Here is a 16,259-nt window from a genome sequence, read left to right as displayed (position 1 = left end):
GTAGTTCCGAGCCGCTAATCTTATCAGAAACCCTCCGCACTTTTTTTTGTTCAAGCCCAAAGACAGAGAGACAGAGAAGAGATAACCCGTTTAGGATATACCTCTCCAAAAGGTTGTCTCGTGAGGATTTGGACTGCTCATTCGGAGGCCTCGCGACTCAACCTGTCAGGATGCCCAAGGTCAAACAGCAGAAGCGCAATAGCGCTTCCAAGGCCAGTCCTTATGCCGATGCGGCGGCGAAGACGAAGGCCGCCAACACAGTCTTCAAAATGAATACCGATCTCGGTCAGCACATTCTGAAAAACCCTGGCGTGGCTCAACGAATTGTCGACAAAGCCGAGTTGAAACAGAGCGATGTAAGTTGCCCACATAGTTGTCCCATTACATTACGGATGATTTTGTCTAACCTGGTGGGGCTTTCTTGTATAGGTTGTTCTGGAAATTGGTCCTGGTACCGGTAACTTGACCGTGAAGATCCTCGAACAGGCAAAGAAAGTTATCGCCGTGGAGCTCGACCCTCGAATGGCTGCTGAAGTCACCAAGCGTGTTCAAGGCACACCTGCCCAGAAACGCTTAGACGTTATCCTTGGAGATGTAATCAAAACAGACCTTCCATATTTCGATGTTTGCATCAGCAATACGCCGTATCAGGTACGCTCTATACTCTATCTATCTTTTCAAATTGAAAGAAAGGCTAATTGTTCGCCCGCTAGATCTCTTCTCCCCTCACATTCAAACTTCTCGCGACGTCTCCGGCGCCCCGCATTTGCGTTCTCATGTTTCAACGAGAATTTGCTCTAAGATTGTTCGCTAAGCCAGGCGATAAGCTCTACAGTCGACTCTCCGTCAATGCTCAGATGTGGGCTAAGATCGACCACATTATGAAGGTGGGCAAGAACAACTTCAAGCCCCCTCCGCTGGTCGAGTCGAGCGTTGTCCGACTGGTACCTAAAAACCCCAGGCCCCAAATCAACTATGATGAGTGGGACGGGCTTCTGAGAATCCTATTCGTCCGGAAGAACAAGACAATCCGGTCAAGTTTCCTTGGCAAGTCCACAGTCATGGATATGTTGGAAGCCAACTATCGGACATGGTGTGCGCAGAACGATATTCCAGTTGAGGATGGGCCGGTGGAAGGCGCTGAGTCTGATGCGATGGACATTGGCAACGCGCAAGACGAGGAAGATGATGAGGGTGAAGACGAGCCTGATGAGGGCATGGACGTGGACGATGAAGACGACGTACCCGACTTCTTCAAGGAACAGACGAACGCGCGTATTCAAGAGGCTCTTAAGAATCGGCCTAGTCGTAAGAAGAAGGGAAAGGTAGCAGAGCTCGTCCGGGAGAAGGTACGGCAGGTGTTGGAAGATGAAACACGCCTTGCCGACAAGCGTGCAAGGATGTGCGATGAAAACGACTTCCTGAAGTTATTGTGGGCCTTCAACCAGAAGGGCTTCCATTTCAGCTGAGGCTAATAAGCCTGGGAATCGGAGATTACGTCTCCTTTTCGGAACGCCATATACTAATGAAACAGGTGATATTATTAATGACTCATGACTGTCGTCACTGCAGGTCATCCTCTGGAGTTCGTTCTCCAGCCGGACGAAGATGAGCCCTAGAGTCCTGGAAGAGACTTTGCCAGATGAATGCTTCGCTCAGCAAGAGTTCCACATCTTTATCCGTCCAATCCCTTGTGGGAAGTGCTTGCAGAAACATCATTATCTCCTATTGTCGTTTAGCATTGACTGTACGGTATCCAGAACCTTAAAATTATACCCACCTGGAAATCCATCTTCACCAGCTGGTCTGACCATTTCACAAGGAAGGCTGCACAAACGTATAGGTGAAACCTCGAGAAACCCTGCTCCTCTGCCTAATGATATGGTCAGCATACCTGATCTACATCTGGCGCAATTAGGGATATACTTGGTTTGCCTTACCATATACGTGTCCCACATCCGTATAGTATTCTGTACACTCATCTCACGCATGAGAAGACAGTTCATCCACCGGAAACTGAACTGCATGAACTCTACTCCCTCTTGCTCCAAGTGCTTGGCCAGTGTAGAATCAATGCGCATCGTCAAATCACGCAGTGCCCTAACTTGTCGGTGAATACCCGGTTGAGCATAGATATAATTGTCCTGAATACCGTCAAGTAACTTGGTAAGACACCAGAACGTATCTGCCTCCACGGCATCCAGCACACTCCTGGGCAGCTGCCCAGGATCCATGCCCCTCTCAACATTAGAATCAGTTACATACGTGCCCAGAAAGACCTGCCAGAACGGGGTGACGAGGTCATTGATACCTTGCACGTATCCGCTCGCCGGGTGTCGGATAGCCCAAACATAGAGGATCTTTTCCAACGATCGTTGAGTAGCTTCGTAGCTGTAAAGTTGAATATGAGGGCTAGTCCGAGGAACATCAATGCTGATTTGATGCCATATTGCCTCATCCAGGCCCCTGCCACGCCCAGCGCTCGACGAAGGTGGATTTCCAGAACCAGCCGCACTCCCACGTTCAAAGGCTTGTCGAACCCCGTCCAAATATTCCTTACGCTTTCTTTCGAGGGTAGGAATGCGCCTTTCGCTATTTGTAGGGAGATATCCAAGGAGCAGTTGCCAGGTCATCGCGCGAACTTCATCGGGGACCCCTGACCAAGCCAGATTCCTCAGATCTGACAAGGGAACGGTGCTTGTCTGGAGAAGACGTTTAAACTTGTTGATTCTCGAAATACGGCTGTTGTACATATCCATCTCTTTAGGCGAAGCATTTTTGGGAGGAGGCGCGTGGTTTATGAGGTTCAAGGCGTTGGCGGGGTCTGAAAAGAAGAGGTTAGTACGTTCCAGCGTTATAACAAGGACAGTTTCATACCTTTCAGGATTTCTTTATACTGAGGTCGCAGTATCTTACCCTCCCCAGTTCCAGCAGTAGGATACATAGGGACACCGCGCTCCTCAGCGATGTCCGAACTATTGGCCCGTTGCCGATTGGTTCCCAAACCAACCCCGAGTGACGAGGCGGTACTAGCAAGCCCCCCACCTGGGTCAGCAGGCTTAAGCTGAGAAGTGCCAGCTCGCTGCGACTGTTTCTTTCGCATGCTGGTAATACTAGGGAGACCAAACTCGTCCTCATCGTCATCGTAGACAATGTCCTCCTCCCCCTCTTCATCTTCATAATCTTCTCCCAACCGGTCGGGGCCCCAGGATTCGATCCCGCCATTCATTATGTCAGAGTAGGAAGTAGTATGAGGGGACGTAGTCCACCCGCCCGACCGTAGGGGCGAGAGAGACGTGTGTTGAATGTTGCCAGAGGATGACCGAGGCGGTGTCCGCGGGCGCGCATGCTGCTGCGAGATACCTCTATTGGGGGAGGCGCACAGGTCAATGAAACGAAAGAGCCAAGCGCGAAGAGAGGAGAAAGCCCAATGACATGCAATATACTAACTTTAGTATGTCAGCGTGCGAGTATGAGGCACCAACAACCGTGTTTTGTTCATGTTGCGTCGAGGCCGCTTGATTATGGGATACCGATCTTCCTTTCCAAAACGGCGAATTCACCCGCCTTTCAGGGGAGAATTAGCGCGAGAAACTCAAAAATACATGCTATGAGATGCCCTCAATGGCTCACAAGGAGAAATTGAGCGATGGGGAGTGAAACATACTCAGCACGGTCTGTTCATTTGAAGTGGGGGAGCTATATCAGCCACTGGATCTGGAACCCAAAAGACGGGGGTGTGAGAGGTACGAACCAACCTGGACCATTTCCTACAGAGAATCAAAAGCGATTGGGGTTAGTTAGATATTGCATAAAAGATGTGAAAGTTGGGCTTATGGGGTTGAGGTCAGGACTCACCTGTTGGCCCTTCCTCGCAGCCATTGCGGTTTTAAGGAGTGCGGAGGCAACGATAGCATCAATTGAGCAGGTCTTGGGGATCAAATAACATGGAGAGAAGCACGGAAGCCGAGTGCGGGGAGGGCTGCGGCACGTGGATTCGGTGCTGCGTCCAAAGCTGGCAGGGTTTCCCAGCAACAACACCCCGAAGAACAACGTCGATCTGATTTGATCTACTTTTTTGGCTTACAGATCTCTGCGCGGCGGGGGGGAATCAGTGTAATTGTAATTGGAGTTGGTGGCCTGTCATGCCACAATAGTACTCTTACTTAGTAGTCTTCTGATGATATTTGCTGGTCGGGGGATAACACTCGATAAGGTCTTGCGTAAAAGGTCTACTGACTACTAATACTAGCCCTTACGGACAATACCCACCTGGTAGCTTTCGTCAGGTACTGTGAGGAAGCAGTACCTCCCAGAACGGAGAGATCTTGGTAAAGAGAGTATGATATTTTCCGATAATTAAAATGCAGATCTATATATTAGAGTTACGTATAGTCATTAATAATGAGTAACTATTCTTTAATTTCTAATTTTTCAACACGCATCAATTTACTCTTGCAGGTTGAAATATCATAATATCATAACTACTACATAGTACTTAAGGTTCCTTACCGATGGCCAGGATCCATTACAATACAATACATATTATTACCGACGGGATACTCTTACAAGTTACAGTACCAGCACAGCGTACGTACTTGCCCAGTCAGCTAGTCCGTCACTCTGGACTCTCACTCTCCCCGTCGCTCTCGCCTCAACCTCCGCCGTGTAGCTGCTTCTCCTCTCCTCTCCTCCACCTCTTTCTTCCTCACCCCCTCTCTTTCTTTCCCTGTGCTCCTTGTCTCTACGACTAACCCACTTCACCCTTACTCTTGTCGCTCTCCTTTTCCTTCTCTTTACTTAACTAGTTGTTTTTCTTACCATCTCCACCGAGGCAATATTTTGGCGATAATAGTTCGTCGCCATCGGTTCGTTGATACCTCTCTAGGTCGGATTTGACTGGCTCGGTTGCCTCCATCTCGGAGTTGGTCACCTTGATCACCTTTCATTTCTGTCCTCAGTGCGACCTATTTCTTACCTGAATTTCTTTGTTCCAAGATCACCATGGCTGAACCCGAGGATGTTGAGGAAGATCTTTTCGCGGATCTGTAGGGTGCTCCAATTTACCGGCATTGTCTAGACAGCTTCTAAACTCTATGTTTTCTTTCTAGGTATGAAGCCGACGACAATACAAGCCATACCATACCCAGTACGGAAACTTCAAAATCTGTCGATCCTGTGCCCTCGGCTGCACCTATCAATCCTTCCCAAATCCCCATTCAGTCTGTTGAAACTGGCCCGATCGAATTTGAGACGGACGCTTCATACTATCACCCGTATCAAGGAGTCCACCAGAACGGCACGGATCATGTAGGTACTGGACGTGCACATCATGCCATGTCTGGTGGTGGTGAGTCCGAGCCTCGAGGCACTGGTATTAAAGAAGACGGGTAAGTGCTACCTCTGTTAGAGACTTCGTGCAATTTTTTTTTCTTTCCCTTGCTTGTACCTTGATTGCAATTGAACACGCGAGTGTTCATGCGCGATATAAATCGACCCCGTTTTACACTTATGCTGGGTTCTTTTTCTATCCTCTGGGGGGGATGGCTCATGGTAGGTTGGGGATGCCGGTGATATTCGCACACGTACCGCCTTTCCTGCTGTGCACCGTGAACGTAACTAGTGAGTTGGGCACTGGAAGCTGCGCATCAAAAATCTTCAGCGGCTGGGCCAATGGTTCCTGGGGTGGGCTCTACTAAGATATACGGGCTTGGCGTCATGGGCAGAAGGATGAGGTTCTTAATCTAAGTCGAGGTCTTATCCGGTTGGGTCATCGTTGTTGCTAGATGGACGAATTCTCGGATAGCCTTGGACATGCAGCTTTCAGGCTCTTTCATGGGTATGGATATCAAAATCTCTCGGGTGAAGGCAAATTCACCTCGGCCGTGCTCGACTTGTTTATATCTCAGCAATCCATCGTCGGTATGACTTCCGCGGTGAGATTTACTTCGGTTTCCTGACACTGCGATCCCTTGTCGCGAGCGACTATAGTACAGCCGATACTATATAGCTTCTTGTCGATATAGCTTGATAGTGCACAGCAAGGAATAACAGCCTTGGCTGTCTGGTTGGGCAATGTCGATCAGATTACCTAGCTTCGGACATGATTAGACAGACAGGCAGAGGATCCTTGGTTCAGGGAAACAAGAACAAAAAGAAAAGAAAGTTGACTTAATCCGCCTGCCATGCTCCAACCCGTGGTTCTTTTGTCACTCACGCGCACTTCTTCTGTCGTGGGATACATCTCGCCTGGCCTTTTATTATCCACTGGGTCGCCCCGTAAACCAGTGGTCGAATGACTAGAGATATCTCTGTCCTCATTAGCCAGTCGCCCTCTGGCCACCCCGGTCGGTGTATACAAGACTCGGAAGTCGGCCCGTTTCAAGGAAACCTGAAGCAAATGCACCGACTGTCACTACAATCAGTCCGATGATTGACCTTGCTCAAGCACAACCCATGCCCTTCGCGCAACAGACACTACTCGATCAGCGCAGGGAGTTAGATACCCCCATATTAGGGAGACCCGAACTTCAGGATCAGCTTAATAGCATTCACAATTAGCCTCCCCAAACAAGTGACTGTTTCTTTCAAAAGCATGGGCCATCAGCCCCCCCTCCCAACAGCAAAGTCTCAGCTCCTGTCCACCTGTCTACTACTTGTGCCCGCCTCTGATATCAAGATTATTTTCTCGTTCTTCGTGTCTTTATTCTAGTTTTTTTTTTTTTTTTTTTTTTTTTTTTTTTTTTTTTTTTTTTTTTTTGGTTTCTTTATTCTTATTTTTTCTGCGTTGTCTGCTTCCTTCAAGCCCTCGTGGCGTGACCTCCTTTGCTGATATCGGTATGGGTTAGGAAAATGTTCATCGGGGGTTTGAACTGGGAGACTACGGATCGTATGTATTTCCCAAACACTACCACTTCTATTCAAATTAAGTACAGCGTGTCTAACACAATGACCTAGAATCTCTGAAGGACTACTTCTCTCAATTTGGAGAGGTACAGGAATGCACTGTGATGCGAGACAGTGCTACTGGTCGCTCTAGAGGTTTTGGTTTCTTGACTTTCAGAGATCCGAAGACAGTGAACACTGTCATGGTCAAGGAGCACTACCTAGATGGGAAGATTGTAAGAATCTCGTTCATCCTAACACGCAGACCATTGTCGGATATAAAGCTTATGTTTGAATGACAGATCGATCCTAAGCGTGCGATCCCGCGTGACGAGCAAGAGAAGACTAGCAAGATCTTTGTTGGTGGTGTCAGCCAAGAGGCCAACGAACATGATTTCAAAGAGTTCTTTGCTCAATTTGGCCGCGTCATCGATGCCACCCTGATGATCGACAAGGATACTGGTCGTCCTCGTGGCTTCGGATTTGTGACCTTCGATAGCGAGGCTGCTGTGGAAGCCGCTCTGTCGGGCCCCTTGGAGATCTGTGGGAAGCCCATAGAGGTCAAGAAAGCTCAGCCAAGAGGCAACTTGCGTGATGAGGAAGACCGCAGGTTCCGCCGCGGCAGGGACGCCTTCCGAGAGGGTGGTCAAATGGGGGGTGATGGTTCCCAGCAGCAAGCGGGTGCACCGGGACAGGCCAACATGGCTGGTGGATTAACACCACAAATGATGGCACAGTACTGGCAAAGGATGCAGCAGTATTTTGCTTTAATGCAACAGCAGATGGCTGTCGCCGCCGCTCAGGGTCAGGGAATGGGCGGAATGGGAATGGGTGGAATGAACCCTGCCATGATGCAGCAAATGCAACAAATGAAGCAGATGCAACAGATGCAGATGGGCAACAATCAGCCTCAAGGCAGTCTCAGTCCTCCTTCGCAGAGCGCAACTCCTCAAGCCATGCCGAACATGATGAACCCCGCTATGATGCAGCAAATGCAACAGATGCAGCAGATGCAAAGTCAAGGGCAGGGCAGCAACGTCGGGGGCATGCCGGCCCAAATGGGAAATGCTATGGGAGGAGGAGGTGGTGGTGGTGGTGGTAGTGGTAGTGGTGGAGGAACACCAGGCAGTGCTAATGGAAATGGGAACTTTACTGGTCCTCGAGGGGGGCCTGGTTATAACGCTCAGGAACAAATTGCTTTTGAACAGCAAAAGTATGAGCAGCAGCAGGTACGCCGAGCCATGGAGAACCGGGCCTTTTCGCCGTACCAGCAGGGCGGGCCCACTTCGTGGGAAGGCATGTACGATGAAGTGCCCCAGCCTAACATTCCTACTGGACCCCAGGCCATGAATCGCGCCGGAAGCATGGGACGCGGTATGTGATGGTTATAGATATCTGCCTTTTTGCTAGCTGACCCAGACGCAGGACCCACCCCGCAACCTCAAAGCGCTGCCCCGGCGAACGCTCCCACAGGACCCAAGAACGCTGGCAAGCCAGGCGCCAACTATCGTGGAGGTGGACGTGGAGGACACCGGGGCTTCCATCCCTACGCCCGGGGATAAGCCGGTATCCTTCTTTAGTGTGTGCGAATAGGTGTATCGTTCTGCTGTCGTCGCTTTCCGTTATCTTGTTACTGTCAGGTTTTGGTCCCTTTCCCATCAAGTTGTCCCCACCTCCCCTGTTGCAACTACTGCTGCCTTTCGTATTAATGGGGGGGGGAATCTATCTTATCTCATACTCATAGTATGACCACTACAATGATTGGTGAGGGGAGGCGACGTCCTGCCATCCTTGATGATGTCTAATGTAACTTTCCGAGTGATGCTTCCATACAATTTCCCTCTCATGGATGCTTTTTACCCCCTGTCGAAGTCTGGAGTCTCCTCGGCGGAAGGTTTCGAATCGAACCAGAAAAACCAAGAGTTGGTGTTGTTGCATATAATTCAAATTGGCGTTATCCTCAGTACTTCTTATGTCAACTTTTCAGTTCGAAAACCAAAATCAATGTTCTTATTGTTCAATCAAGCCGGACCCTGCGCTCATCGCAAAGTAGCTGCAGGACTTACCTAGTCAAATCCGACGTTTCCCAGATATATGATGACCTTGACCATCCAGTTCGGGTTTTGCAATTGCTATGATCATGACTGGGGATAAATATAGTCGGATCAAATGCTTTCAATTTGGACTTCTAACTTTCTAGTACAAGATGTAGGTCTCAGCACCCTCAATGCCGGCTGAGGGTGTGAGCAGAGAATGCAGCTTGCGCGTCCTGTCAATGCATTTTTTCCCACAGGCTATCCACAATAACGGGGTCAAGATAATGCGTAGGAGCAATCCCCTATGAGCGCCAATTTACAAGAAGGCCTGAAAGCTAAAACTAGGTATGAATGGTAGTGTCATGGTGGGAATCAGATAGGACAGAACAGAAAAGCAGACAAAGGGTAGTTAAGAGAGTCAGAGAGGGAGAAAGGAGCGGCGTAACAAAATTGCAATAAATACCAAGATCCACCATCAACCAAATCAAGTACGCTAAATTCGTCAAATTTGCCTGACACAAAAATTCTATGTTCAATATGTAAGATGAATATTGGGTCGAGAAAAGAAAATATTGGTACGTCGTCAAGTGCCATCCAGCGCAAACGGGCTTCAGTAAGCAAACCCATAGCCCGGGGTCGTGGCATGGTGCTTTTCGGGGTTTTCATGGCTGCCATGACTGTCATGGCTTCGGCGGCTTTCTCGACTTATACTTCGACCATTGATGTCTTCAAGAGGATAGCTTGAATCAACCAACCGATCCGTGCTACCTGTAGGGCTGTGTCGCGATTTCGAATCATGTTGATCCCGGTAAGGTTCGTAAGGACCGGTAAAGTTGAACTTGCTCATTTCAGCGAAATCCTTGCGTGGAGGATGCTCCATGAGCAGAGATTCACGGGCGTCAAGAGGGGTCAGATCGTCGAGGTCACGATTCATTTTGTCTAATAACACAACAGTCAGCAACCCAGAGTGTCAAACCCAATGGCTAAATCACTTACTAGCTTCCCTCTTCCGTTTAGCATGGGGGTTTTCGCGAATGCAGAGGATGATGGCGTTGGTGGCAATGAGGATGGCCAAGATACCACTCAGTCCCGACTGAATAGCAATGAGGACAATGCCGGTAACAGTTTTGGTCGTTTCCGAAAGTCCCAGCTCGTCGACGAAGATCAACACACACGCGATTGACAAGACACGAACCACTTGGACGGAAATGTTGATCCACTGGCTAGATTTGGCAACGTACGGACGGTTCCACAGCAGAAGAGTAAGCATGAGAGCCTCCACGATCAGTTGACCAGCGCTTTGGGCAAGCCCATGACCATCTCCAGCAGCGATAACGCAACCCTTGGCAAACATGTATACAATAGCAGGGACGAATGCCCACCAGTAGTCCTTTTTGTAGTTGTCGTAGAAAAGACTGTACTTGCGCCAGGTTTCGTCATTGTCGTACAAATGGGACGCATCGCCTTCGGCCTTCTTGTACTTCCGAGCCACGAACATGATCTTGAGACCAAAGTACAATAACACAGCCGTGAAAACTGTGAGCGCCACAGCAGCCAAGAGCTTCGCCGCCCATGAATCCCCACTGCTGAGCTGATAGACACACCAGATCACCCAAACGCCGTACAGCAGCAGGATCAAGTTGGTAATTGTCCGACCCAGGAGACCCCAGTAGTCTTTGCGGAAGTTGGTAAGTTTGTCGGGGAAAGAACCGTAAAGAGCCCAGACTTCGAGGATGACCTTGAGCAGCAAGATACCAACGGCGATAGCGGCAATTAGAATGGCGAAAATGAGCAGAACAGTCATGAAGGTATTGGCTTGAGGGATGGTGAGCTGTTCGGCATAGGCCTCAATACCGGAGACGAAATGCTCGAAACTACTGCTGTCATCGCTGGTGCTGTTAGACGACGAAGTAGTGTTGCTGCTATACGAAGTCGAGACCTCGCGCGCAGCTAGGTTAGCCAAGCCTGTAACCAGATCCAGTCCTCGTTTCGATTTGGAACTAGAATTCGTGCCGTCAGAGTACACGAGCGTGGCATTGATAAGATACTGGTAGCTGTTGTCGGTGAGATTTCCGCCGGTCGACTTTCGGAAGTTATCAATGGACTCCTGCATCTGACCCCAAGGGATCAAGCCCGTGCTAAAGGCAAAGTTCTTCGAAAAGCTGCGGTACACCGTCGGATAGCTGACACTGAGCATTCCATTAGTGGCCATAGTATGGAACCAACTCACGACATCACCGAAGCTGGGACTAGACGAGACAGCACCAGGGTGGCCAACAGCACCCAGAGCTGACAACCCGCTCACGGCCAATGCCGCACCAGCCACACCCGCAGCAGCATAGGATACACCCGCAATCTGCATAGAATTGCCGTTGGTTAATTCCGATTGGATGCATGCCAGCTCGTCATTGTCGGTCTTGGACAGCAATTGAAGCTTCACTTGGCCATCCAAGTCTGGGATGGCGAAGGCGATGGAAGGAATTTCACTAGCGATCGATTCGGGTAAGGTCTGGGTGCCAGTCGCGGAGAAGCTACCGGCAGCAACGGGGCAGAGTTGCTCCACGTAGTATTTGCTGCTGCACGGGTCGAAAGTTTCGGAGTACAGTTGATTGCCGTAGGCATAGATGGTCAAGATGGCAGTGACATTCTGTTCTACCCCATTGGTGCCGGAAACATCGAAGACGATTTCTCTAGTAGAACGGGTGTAGGTAACAGATAGTTTGTCGACTTGAATAGCAGAGTCTGACATACAAGTTGTCAGACCATTGGTGCTGAGGGTATCGGCAGCGAGGGCTCGAGTGGCCAGGAGACCCAGCGCCGTAAGGGTCGAAAAGGAAGGAATGATCCGCATATTGACAATTGATGGATGTTGTTACTCAAGGCTGTGAATGTTCAAGGTGCCAGCATCAAGAAAGTCTTCACAGAGGTTAGAGGTTATGCAGGTAAGGGAGAGTTCCTTTTCGAAAGATTGGCGACGATTATAAGGGTATATTTGGCGCAAGAGTGAATCGCCGATCAAAATCATGCAGCAACTAGGCTCGCCTGATGATACGGAGATTGTTGACAGGATCAACCTGTGTAGAATGAAATCGCTTAGAGAAGGTGAATCAAACTGTTGAAGCTGCAAACAGATGCTCGAAAGAGTGTGCAGAACCGCAATACAAGATATCCAAGCAAGCCACGAGAGGGGATGCCGTTCCAAAAAGTGTGAGGACCGCACCCACACCCTCTCACTGACTTGTGTCACTCGCTGTCCGTCGCAAACGTTAAGGGAGTGGAGGCAGGAGAGCGCAATTCATGAAGCGGGGGGCAGAGAGGGTTGAGTAAAAGAGAGTCTTGTGGGCAAACAGATTGTTTGCCAGCACGAGAGAAGAGAATAGGCGCTCAACTCTAGAGACTGAAGAAAAGGGGGGGTGGTGGGTTGAGGAGAGCGCGCGGCTAGGCAGAGAAAGTGAGTGATAGTGTTGTGAGTAAGGAGTGGAAACGCGCGAAAGGGACAGATGCTGGCTAACAGATCAAACCGACGGAAGAGCGACGAAAAGGGAAGAAAGAAAGAACCATGCAGAACGAATGTTGGATGGAGACAACCAGACTCCGAGGATGATGAGGGTGGAGGAGGGGGAAAGAGAAGAGAGGGAGGGGAAGTGATGTGTGAAAGGAAAGATGAGATGGGATGGGATAGTAGAGTAGCTGCCTGTCTCAGTCAGTCACTGTCTCGTTTCTCTCTTTCTCTCACTCACTCTCTCTCTTCTAAAGTTACCTGCGATTTACAGCCCGTACTCTGCGTTACCACCACTCTAGTACTGCTTCCTACTGTCAGGTACCAGGTTAGTAGTAATGTTATTGGGTATTATTGTTGGCTAACGACCATTGGCCCGGCAGGTGGTTCGAGACTCTGACCATACACAAACTGGGAGTACTAAGTTGCCCCTGAGTGTCTCGAAACTCGCCCCATGCGAGCTTCTCATTGGGCATGTAATCAGGTCCCCGCCCTAGAAGAGCAGCGGGTTGGTCAGGGACGGGCGGCTGGGGCCAGTCTGGACTTGCCGCTAATGAAGCTAGTCGTCTTATTTCTGGGCTCGATCGTTTTTTTTATTTTTCCCGGCGCCACCGTCCTGGCACAAAACCCAGTCACGATACATGAAGTCAGTCTCGTTGTGAAACCTGAAAATGGAGACTCGAACTACTATTCATAGCAAAGATACGATGAATATCTTTTACTAACGTAGGCTAGTTGACTGATTGTCTCTCTCTACATTTTTTTAATGCTTTTTTTTTTTTTTTCTTTCCTATTCAACTTGGAGTGGCCTGCCTAATGAAGATTTCCAAAGTCAAAAGATCATGGGTCAAGGAAGGGGGGAGGAAATGACCTTTTTTAAACTAACAAGTAGACTAGTTAGTGGTCTACTAGTTACCAGCCGATAGAAGCTTGACCTTCAACCTTCCCGTCCGTGTTGATTATTCGAGTTACTATTCTCATCTCCCAGTTTCCCGAAATAAAATTGCAAGGATGGCCCTGGTATAATTACTTCATTCTACTCCAGACATACCATCTCGCCTACACACCGTCAATTCAGTCTTGGTCGGTAAGCTGCGTGGTGGGGGTCGTGGGAAGTGACTTGGCCCTCTCTGCCCTGCCCTGCCCTGCCCAGCCAACATCCGTCAGCCGTGCAGAATCAGTAACCAAGTCGATCCTCTCCTCTCCGTCTTGTAGTACTCCCCCTCCTGTCAGCAGTTGATAGTACGTATGTTCACAAGGTCAATCATCGTTTAGCTTTCTCTTCATGGAGCCCATTGTCATGGACAGATAACCGTCAAACTCTCAACCTGGGCTCAACTAAGTTTTATTTTTCTTTTTTCTTCTTTTCTCCCACGTCACTTCGCTCACACGGGAGGAGTCTCAAACATCTAGAACTAGTAGATAATTAGACGCGGTTGGCAAACGTCCTGCCTCGTTGGGGGGCCCAGGGCGAAATGGATGGCTCCATGATGGGCCAAATCGTGTGGCCCAATCCTCTGCCGAAGCCACGCAGTGGGGCGGGAATTAGGACTCCGGCACTCTTTGTGTGAGAGTGAGAGTAGGAGTAAATGAATGAGTGATAGAAAGTAAGTAAGTAGCCTCTTGATGGCAGCCTGCGTATTGTTGTGCTTACGGTCCAAACCGTTTTTTTGCCTTTTACTGGTCGAATTGATACATAATCCTAGTATGTCTCTACAGACAGAACCGTCGTCGAGTTCAAGTATCACATGTGGTCTTTATCCATGGTCTTGGAGCAGGTCCCCGACTCCACATTCCACACTCTGCGTTTTGTCGGCTCGATCCCATACTTCAGCTTTCCCATTCTTCCAAAGCTCAAGGCCCTTCCAGACCGGGTCCATGGTCGGTCTCGACGTCTGAGGAATGAATTTCCCCCCCCCCCCCCCCGGCGGATCCATTGCCTGGTTCCTGGACCATGGTTCTAGAAAACAATCCACGACATCAATATGCCTCTCATATGAATGAATACGTATACTCTTGCTTAACATTACTATCACACAAGTTTCACTTCGTCAATCAGTTACATACTTGATTGAATACACAGGTCCATGGTTGATATTATCTGCAAGTGCGCCTGTGTAGTAGTAATCATTCTTACTCAAAATAGACCCCATCTGATTACTTCATAAAATATACCGGAACGGCCTGTCAACTTCATTCTTCCCCTCGGATTGGTTTCCACTCAAATCGCCCCCATTCTGCTCAGACTCCCTATCCAGATGCCGATTCGCCCGCCATAGCAGATACATCTGCCAACATCCCATAACCACTACGATCAGGCATGCGCCACACGAGATCCACATCCCCTTGCGGTAGTATGGCTTGTCGCTGTCAGGGAAGACATTCGTCCCTAAAATCGGACCGCATTGGCCGCCAGTAGCCAGAATAGCAAAGGCTCCGGCGCGCTTGGAGTCCGTGGCGTGTGTGTTACCAACCCATGTGAGAATGAGAGCTACGGACACAAAGACCTGGGTCGTCAAGAACAGGCCAAAGTACCTGACTGCCACCGTGGTCTGCGTAGCTAGCACAATGTATCCGATGGCAGCTACGAGTGCGCCACCCACGATGAAAGGCCCGCGCAAGTTGACGCGATCCGACAGAAATGCACTGATGACAATGGCTATCCAGCAAAGGACATATGGAGGAGCGCTGAGACCGTTTGATTGGATGGTCGTGAAGGCCCCCATTTCAGAGATGATGGTCGGCACGAATAATGGGAGTGAGGCGAAGCAAACATTGCATCCAAAGTACATTAGTGCTGGGGGGTAGCCTATCTGGATGCATTAGAAGATGGGGCACGAGAGAATTGGTGTCTTTGGGTAATGATGCTTACTCGTATAATCGAGCAAGGATCCCAGGACCTGCTTCAGTTGCAGACCCTGAGTTTCTCGATCTCCAGGCTGTCGTAAGGAGAGTGCAACCGCGATTTCTTGCTCCCGTTCATCCAGAAATCTTGCTGTCTTGGGTGAATCGGGCAGACAAAACCAAGCAACTATGGCCAGAAGGCATGACGGCACACCTTCCACGATGAATAGGATCCTCCATGGTCCGATTGACCCTTTGGCTTGGGAAATTCCGTACGCCAAAGCACTCCCATATGCGTTCGCTAGAGCGGCTCCTGACAAGAATATGCCAGTCCGGAGGCCGAGTTTCTCACGCGGATAAAAGTAGGAGAGATACAAGGGCACCCCTGGCCCATACATCGCCTCGATTATTCCCAGAAAGACTCGGCAGATCATCAGGCCGGCCCAGTTTGTACATGCTGACTGAATAGTCGAGACAAACCCCCATAAGAAAACAGTGACACCTACCCACCGGTGTGGCGGGAACGCTTTCCAACCGATTGTCGTCCATTGCGACAGAATGTCTGATTGCGCTTGTTAGGAGATGCTCTAACCAAGATCAAGCAGGTTTCTCAAGTCGCTGCAAGAAGCAATTGATGGTCTAGGTAGGGTTCATAACTCACAGGCTATATAGAAAGCAGTGGCAAGCCAATCATACCGCCTCCCACTCAAGTCTATGTCATCTTCCATGCCTGCGATCTTCGCATTTCCCAGGTTCGAGCGGTCAAGGACCGAAAGACTATATAGGACGAAGACCAGGGGCATCAGATTCCAGTCGAGTTTGCGGTAGACGCGGTTCTCATCCTCTATGCTGAAAGTCGGGCCAGCATTTTCAGGAGCATTGCCCTTCACATACTCCAATTCTGAGATGTCTGCCTTCACGTCAGGATTCTCGACCGCATCCCCTGTGCGGTTGCTCATGGTTGCTAGATTGTTGGCTGTCTAGATAGTAGATAC

General features: G+C 49.5%; 7 protein-coding genes across 7 annotated transcripts; 4 read left to right on the top strand and 3 right to left on the bottom strand.

Moving 5' to 3' along the window:
- Positions 1–63: 63 nt before the first annotated feature.
- BO88DRAFT_405104 (dimethyladenosine transferase) lies at positions 64–1,874 on the top strand. Its single transcript, XM_025706794.1, has 3 exons — positions 64–356; positions 430–651; positions 714–1,874. Exons 1-3 carry the CDS (start codon positions 171–173, stop codon positions 1,467–1,469), a joined length of 1,164 nt encoding a protein of 387 aa, XP_025562563.1. The 5' UTR covers positions 64–170; the 3' UTR covers positions 1,470–1,874.
- Positions 1,564–3,917, bottom strand: BO88DRAFT_341002 (GTPase-activating protein GYP1; the record flags this gene model as incomplete). The annotated part of the gene is made up of 7 exons (XM_025703078.1): positions 1,564–1,725; positions 1,781–1,873; positions 1,941–2,824; positions 2,878–3,365; positions 3,451–3,537; positions 3,675–3,758; positions 3,859–3,917. The coding sequence occupies 7 exons, from the start codon at positions 3,915–3,917 to the stop codon at positions 1,564–1,566; spliced, it is 1,857 nt and encodes a 618-aa protein (XP_025562562.1).
- Positions 3,918–4,879: 962 nt separating this feature from the next.
- BO88DRAFT_50209 (uncharacterized protein) lies at positions 4,880–5,660 on the top strand. The gene is made up of 2 exons (XM_025712922.1): positions 4,880–5,048; positions 5,112–5,660. Exons 1-2 carry the CDS (start codon positions 5,005–5,007, stop codon positions 5,392–5,394), a joined length of 327 nt encoding a protein of 108 aa, XP_025562561.1. The 5' UTR covers positions 4,880–5,004; the 3' UTR covers positions 5,395–5,660.
- Positions 5,661–6,852: 1,192 nt separating this feature from the next.
- Positions 6,853–8,447, top strand: BO88DRAFT_415332 (heterogeneous nuclear ribonucleoprotein HRP1; the record flags this gene model as incomplete). Its single annotated transcript, XM_025708201.1, has 4 exons — positions 6,853–6,889; positions 6,958–7,121; positions 7,188–8,259; positions 8,296–8,447. 4 exons carry the CDS (start codon positions 6,853–6,855, stop codon positions 8,445–8,447), a joined length of 1,425 nt encoding a protein of 474 aa, XP_025562560.1.
- A 26-nt stretch (positions 8,448–8,473) lies between these two features.
- BO88DRAFT_50232 (uncharacterized protein) lies at positions 8,474–9,013 on the top strand. Its single transcript, XM_025712923.1, has one exon. It carries the CDS (start codon positions 8,680–8,682, stop codon positions 8,953–8,955), a length of 276 nt encoding a protein of 91 aa, XP_025562559.1. The 5' UTR covers positions 8,474–8,679; the 3' UTR covers positions 8,956–9,013.
- A 518-nt stretch (positions 9,014–9,531) lies between these two features.
- On the bottom strand, positions 9,532–11,772 carry BO88DRAFT_340836 (transient receptor potential ion channel family protein; the record flags this gene model as incomplete). The annotated part of the gene is made up of 2 exons (XM_025703076.1): positions 9,532–9,860; positions 9,918–11,772. The coding sequence occupies 2 exons, from the start codon at positions 11,770–11,772 to the stop codon at positions 9,532–9,534; spliced, it is 2,184 nt and encodes a 727-aa protein (XP_025562558.1).
- A 2,810-nt stretch (positions 11,773–14,582) lies between these two features.
- Positions 14,583–16,223, bottom strand: BO88DRAFT_341064 (MFS transporter; the record flags this gene model as incomplete). Its single annotated transcript, XM_025703083.1, has 3 exons — positions 14,583–15,229; positions 15,293–15,826; positions 15,926–16,223. The coding sequence occupies 3 exons, from the start codon at positions 16,221–16,223 to the stop codon at positions 14,583–14,585; spliced, it is 1,479 nt and encodes a 492-aa protein (XP_025562557.1).
- Between the last annotated feature and the right edge of the window lie 36 nt (positions 16,224–16,259).

The sequence above is a fragment of the Aspergillus vadensis genome (genome assembly GCF_003184925.1).
Source record: "Aspergillus vadensis CBS 113365 unplaced genomic scaffold BO88scaffold_12, whole genome shotgun sequence".
Lineage (NCBI taxonomy): Eukaryota > Fungi > Ascomycota > Eurotiomycetes > Eurotiales > Aspergillaceae > Aspergillus > Aspergillus vadensis.
The sequence above is the reverse complement of the archived record's forward strand: the minus strand, read 5'-3'. Positions and strand labels throughout refer to the sequence as shown.

What these genes read in the sequence shown, in the direction of transcription:
- BO88DRAFT_50209 (XM_025712922.1), top strand. Translation starts at nt 5,005, where the DNA reads ATGGCTGAACCCGAGGATGTTGAGGAAGATCTTTTCGCGGATCT. An exon ending in GAAGATCTTTTCGCGGATCT is followed by an intron (nt 5,049 to 5,111) that starts GTAGGGTGCTCC and finishes TTTTCTTTCTAG; the next exon opens with GTATGAAGCCGACGACAATA.
- BO88DRAFT_405104 (XM_025706794.1), top strand. Translation starts at nt 171, where the DNA reads ATGCCCAAGGTCAAACAGCAGAAGCGCAATAGCGCTTCCAAGGCCAGT. An exon ending in CCGAGTTGAAACAGAGCGAT is followed by an intron (nt 357 to 429) that starts GTAAGTTGCCCA and finishes TTTCTTGTATAG; the next exon opens with GTTGTTCTGGAAATTGGTCC. An exon ending in TCAGCAATACGCCGTATCAG is followed by an intron (nt 652 to 713) that starts GTACGCTCTATA and finishes TTCGCCCGCTAG; the next exon opens with ATCTCTTCTCCCCTCACATT.
- BO88DRAFT_50232 (XM_025712923.1), top strand. Translation starts at nt 8,680, where the DNA reads ATGATGTCTAATGTAACTTTCCGAGTGATGCTTCCATACAATTTCCCT.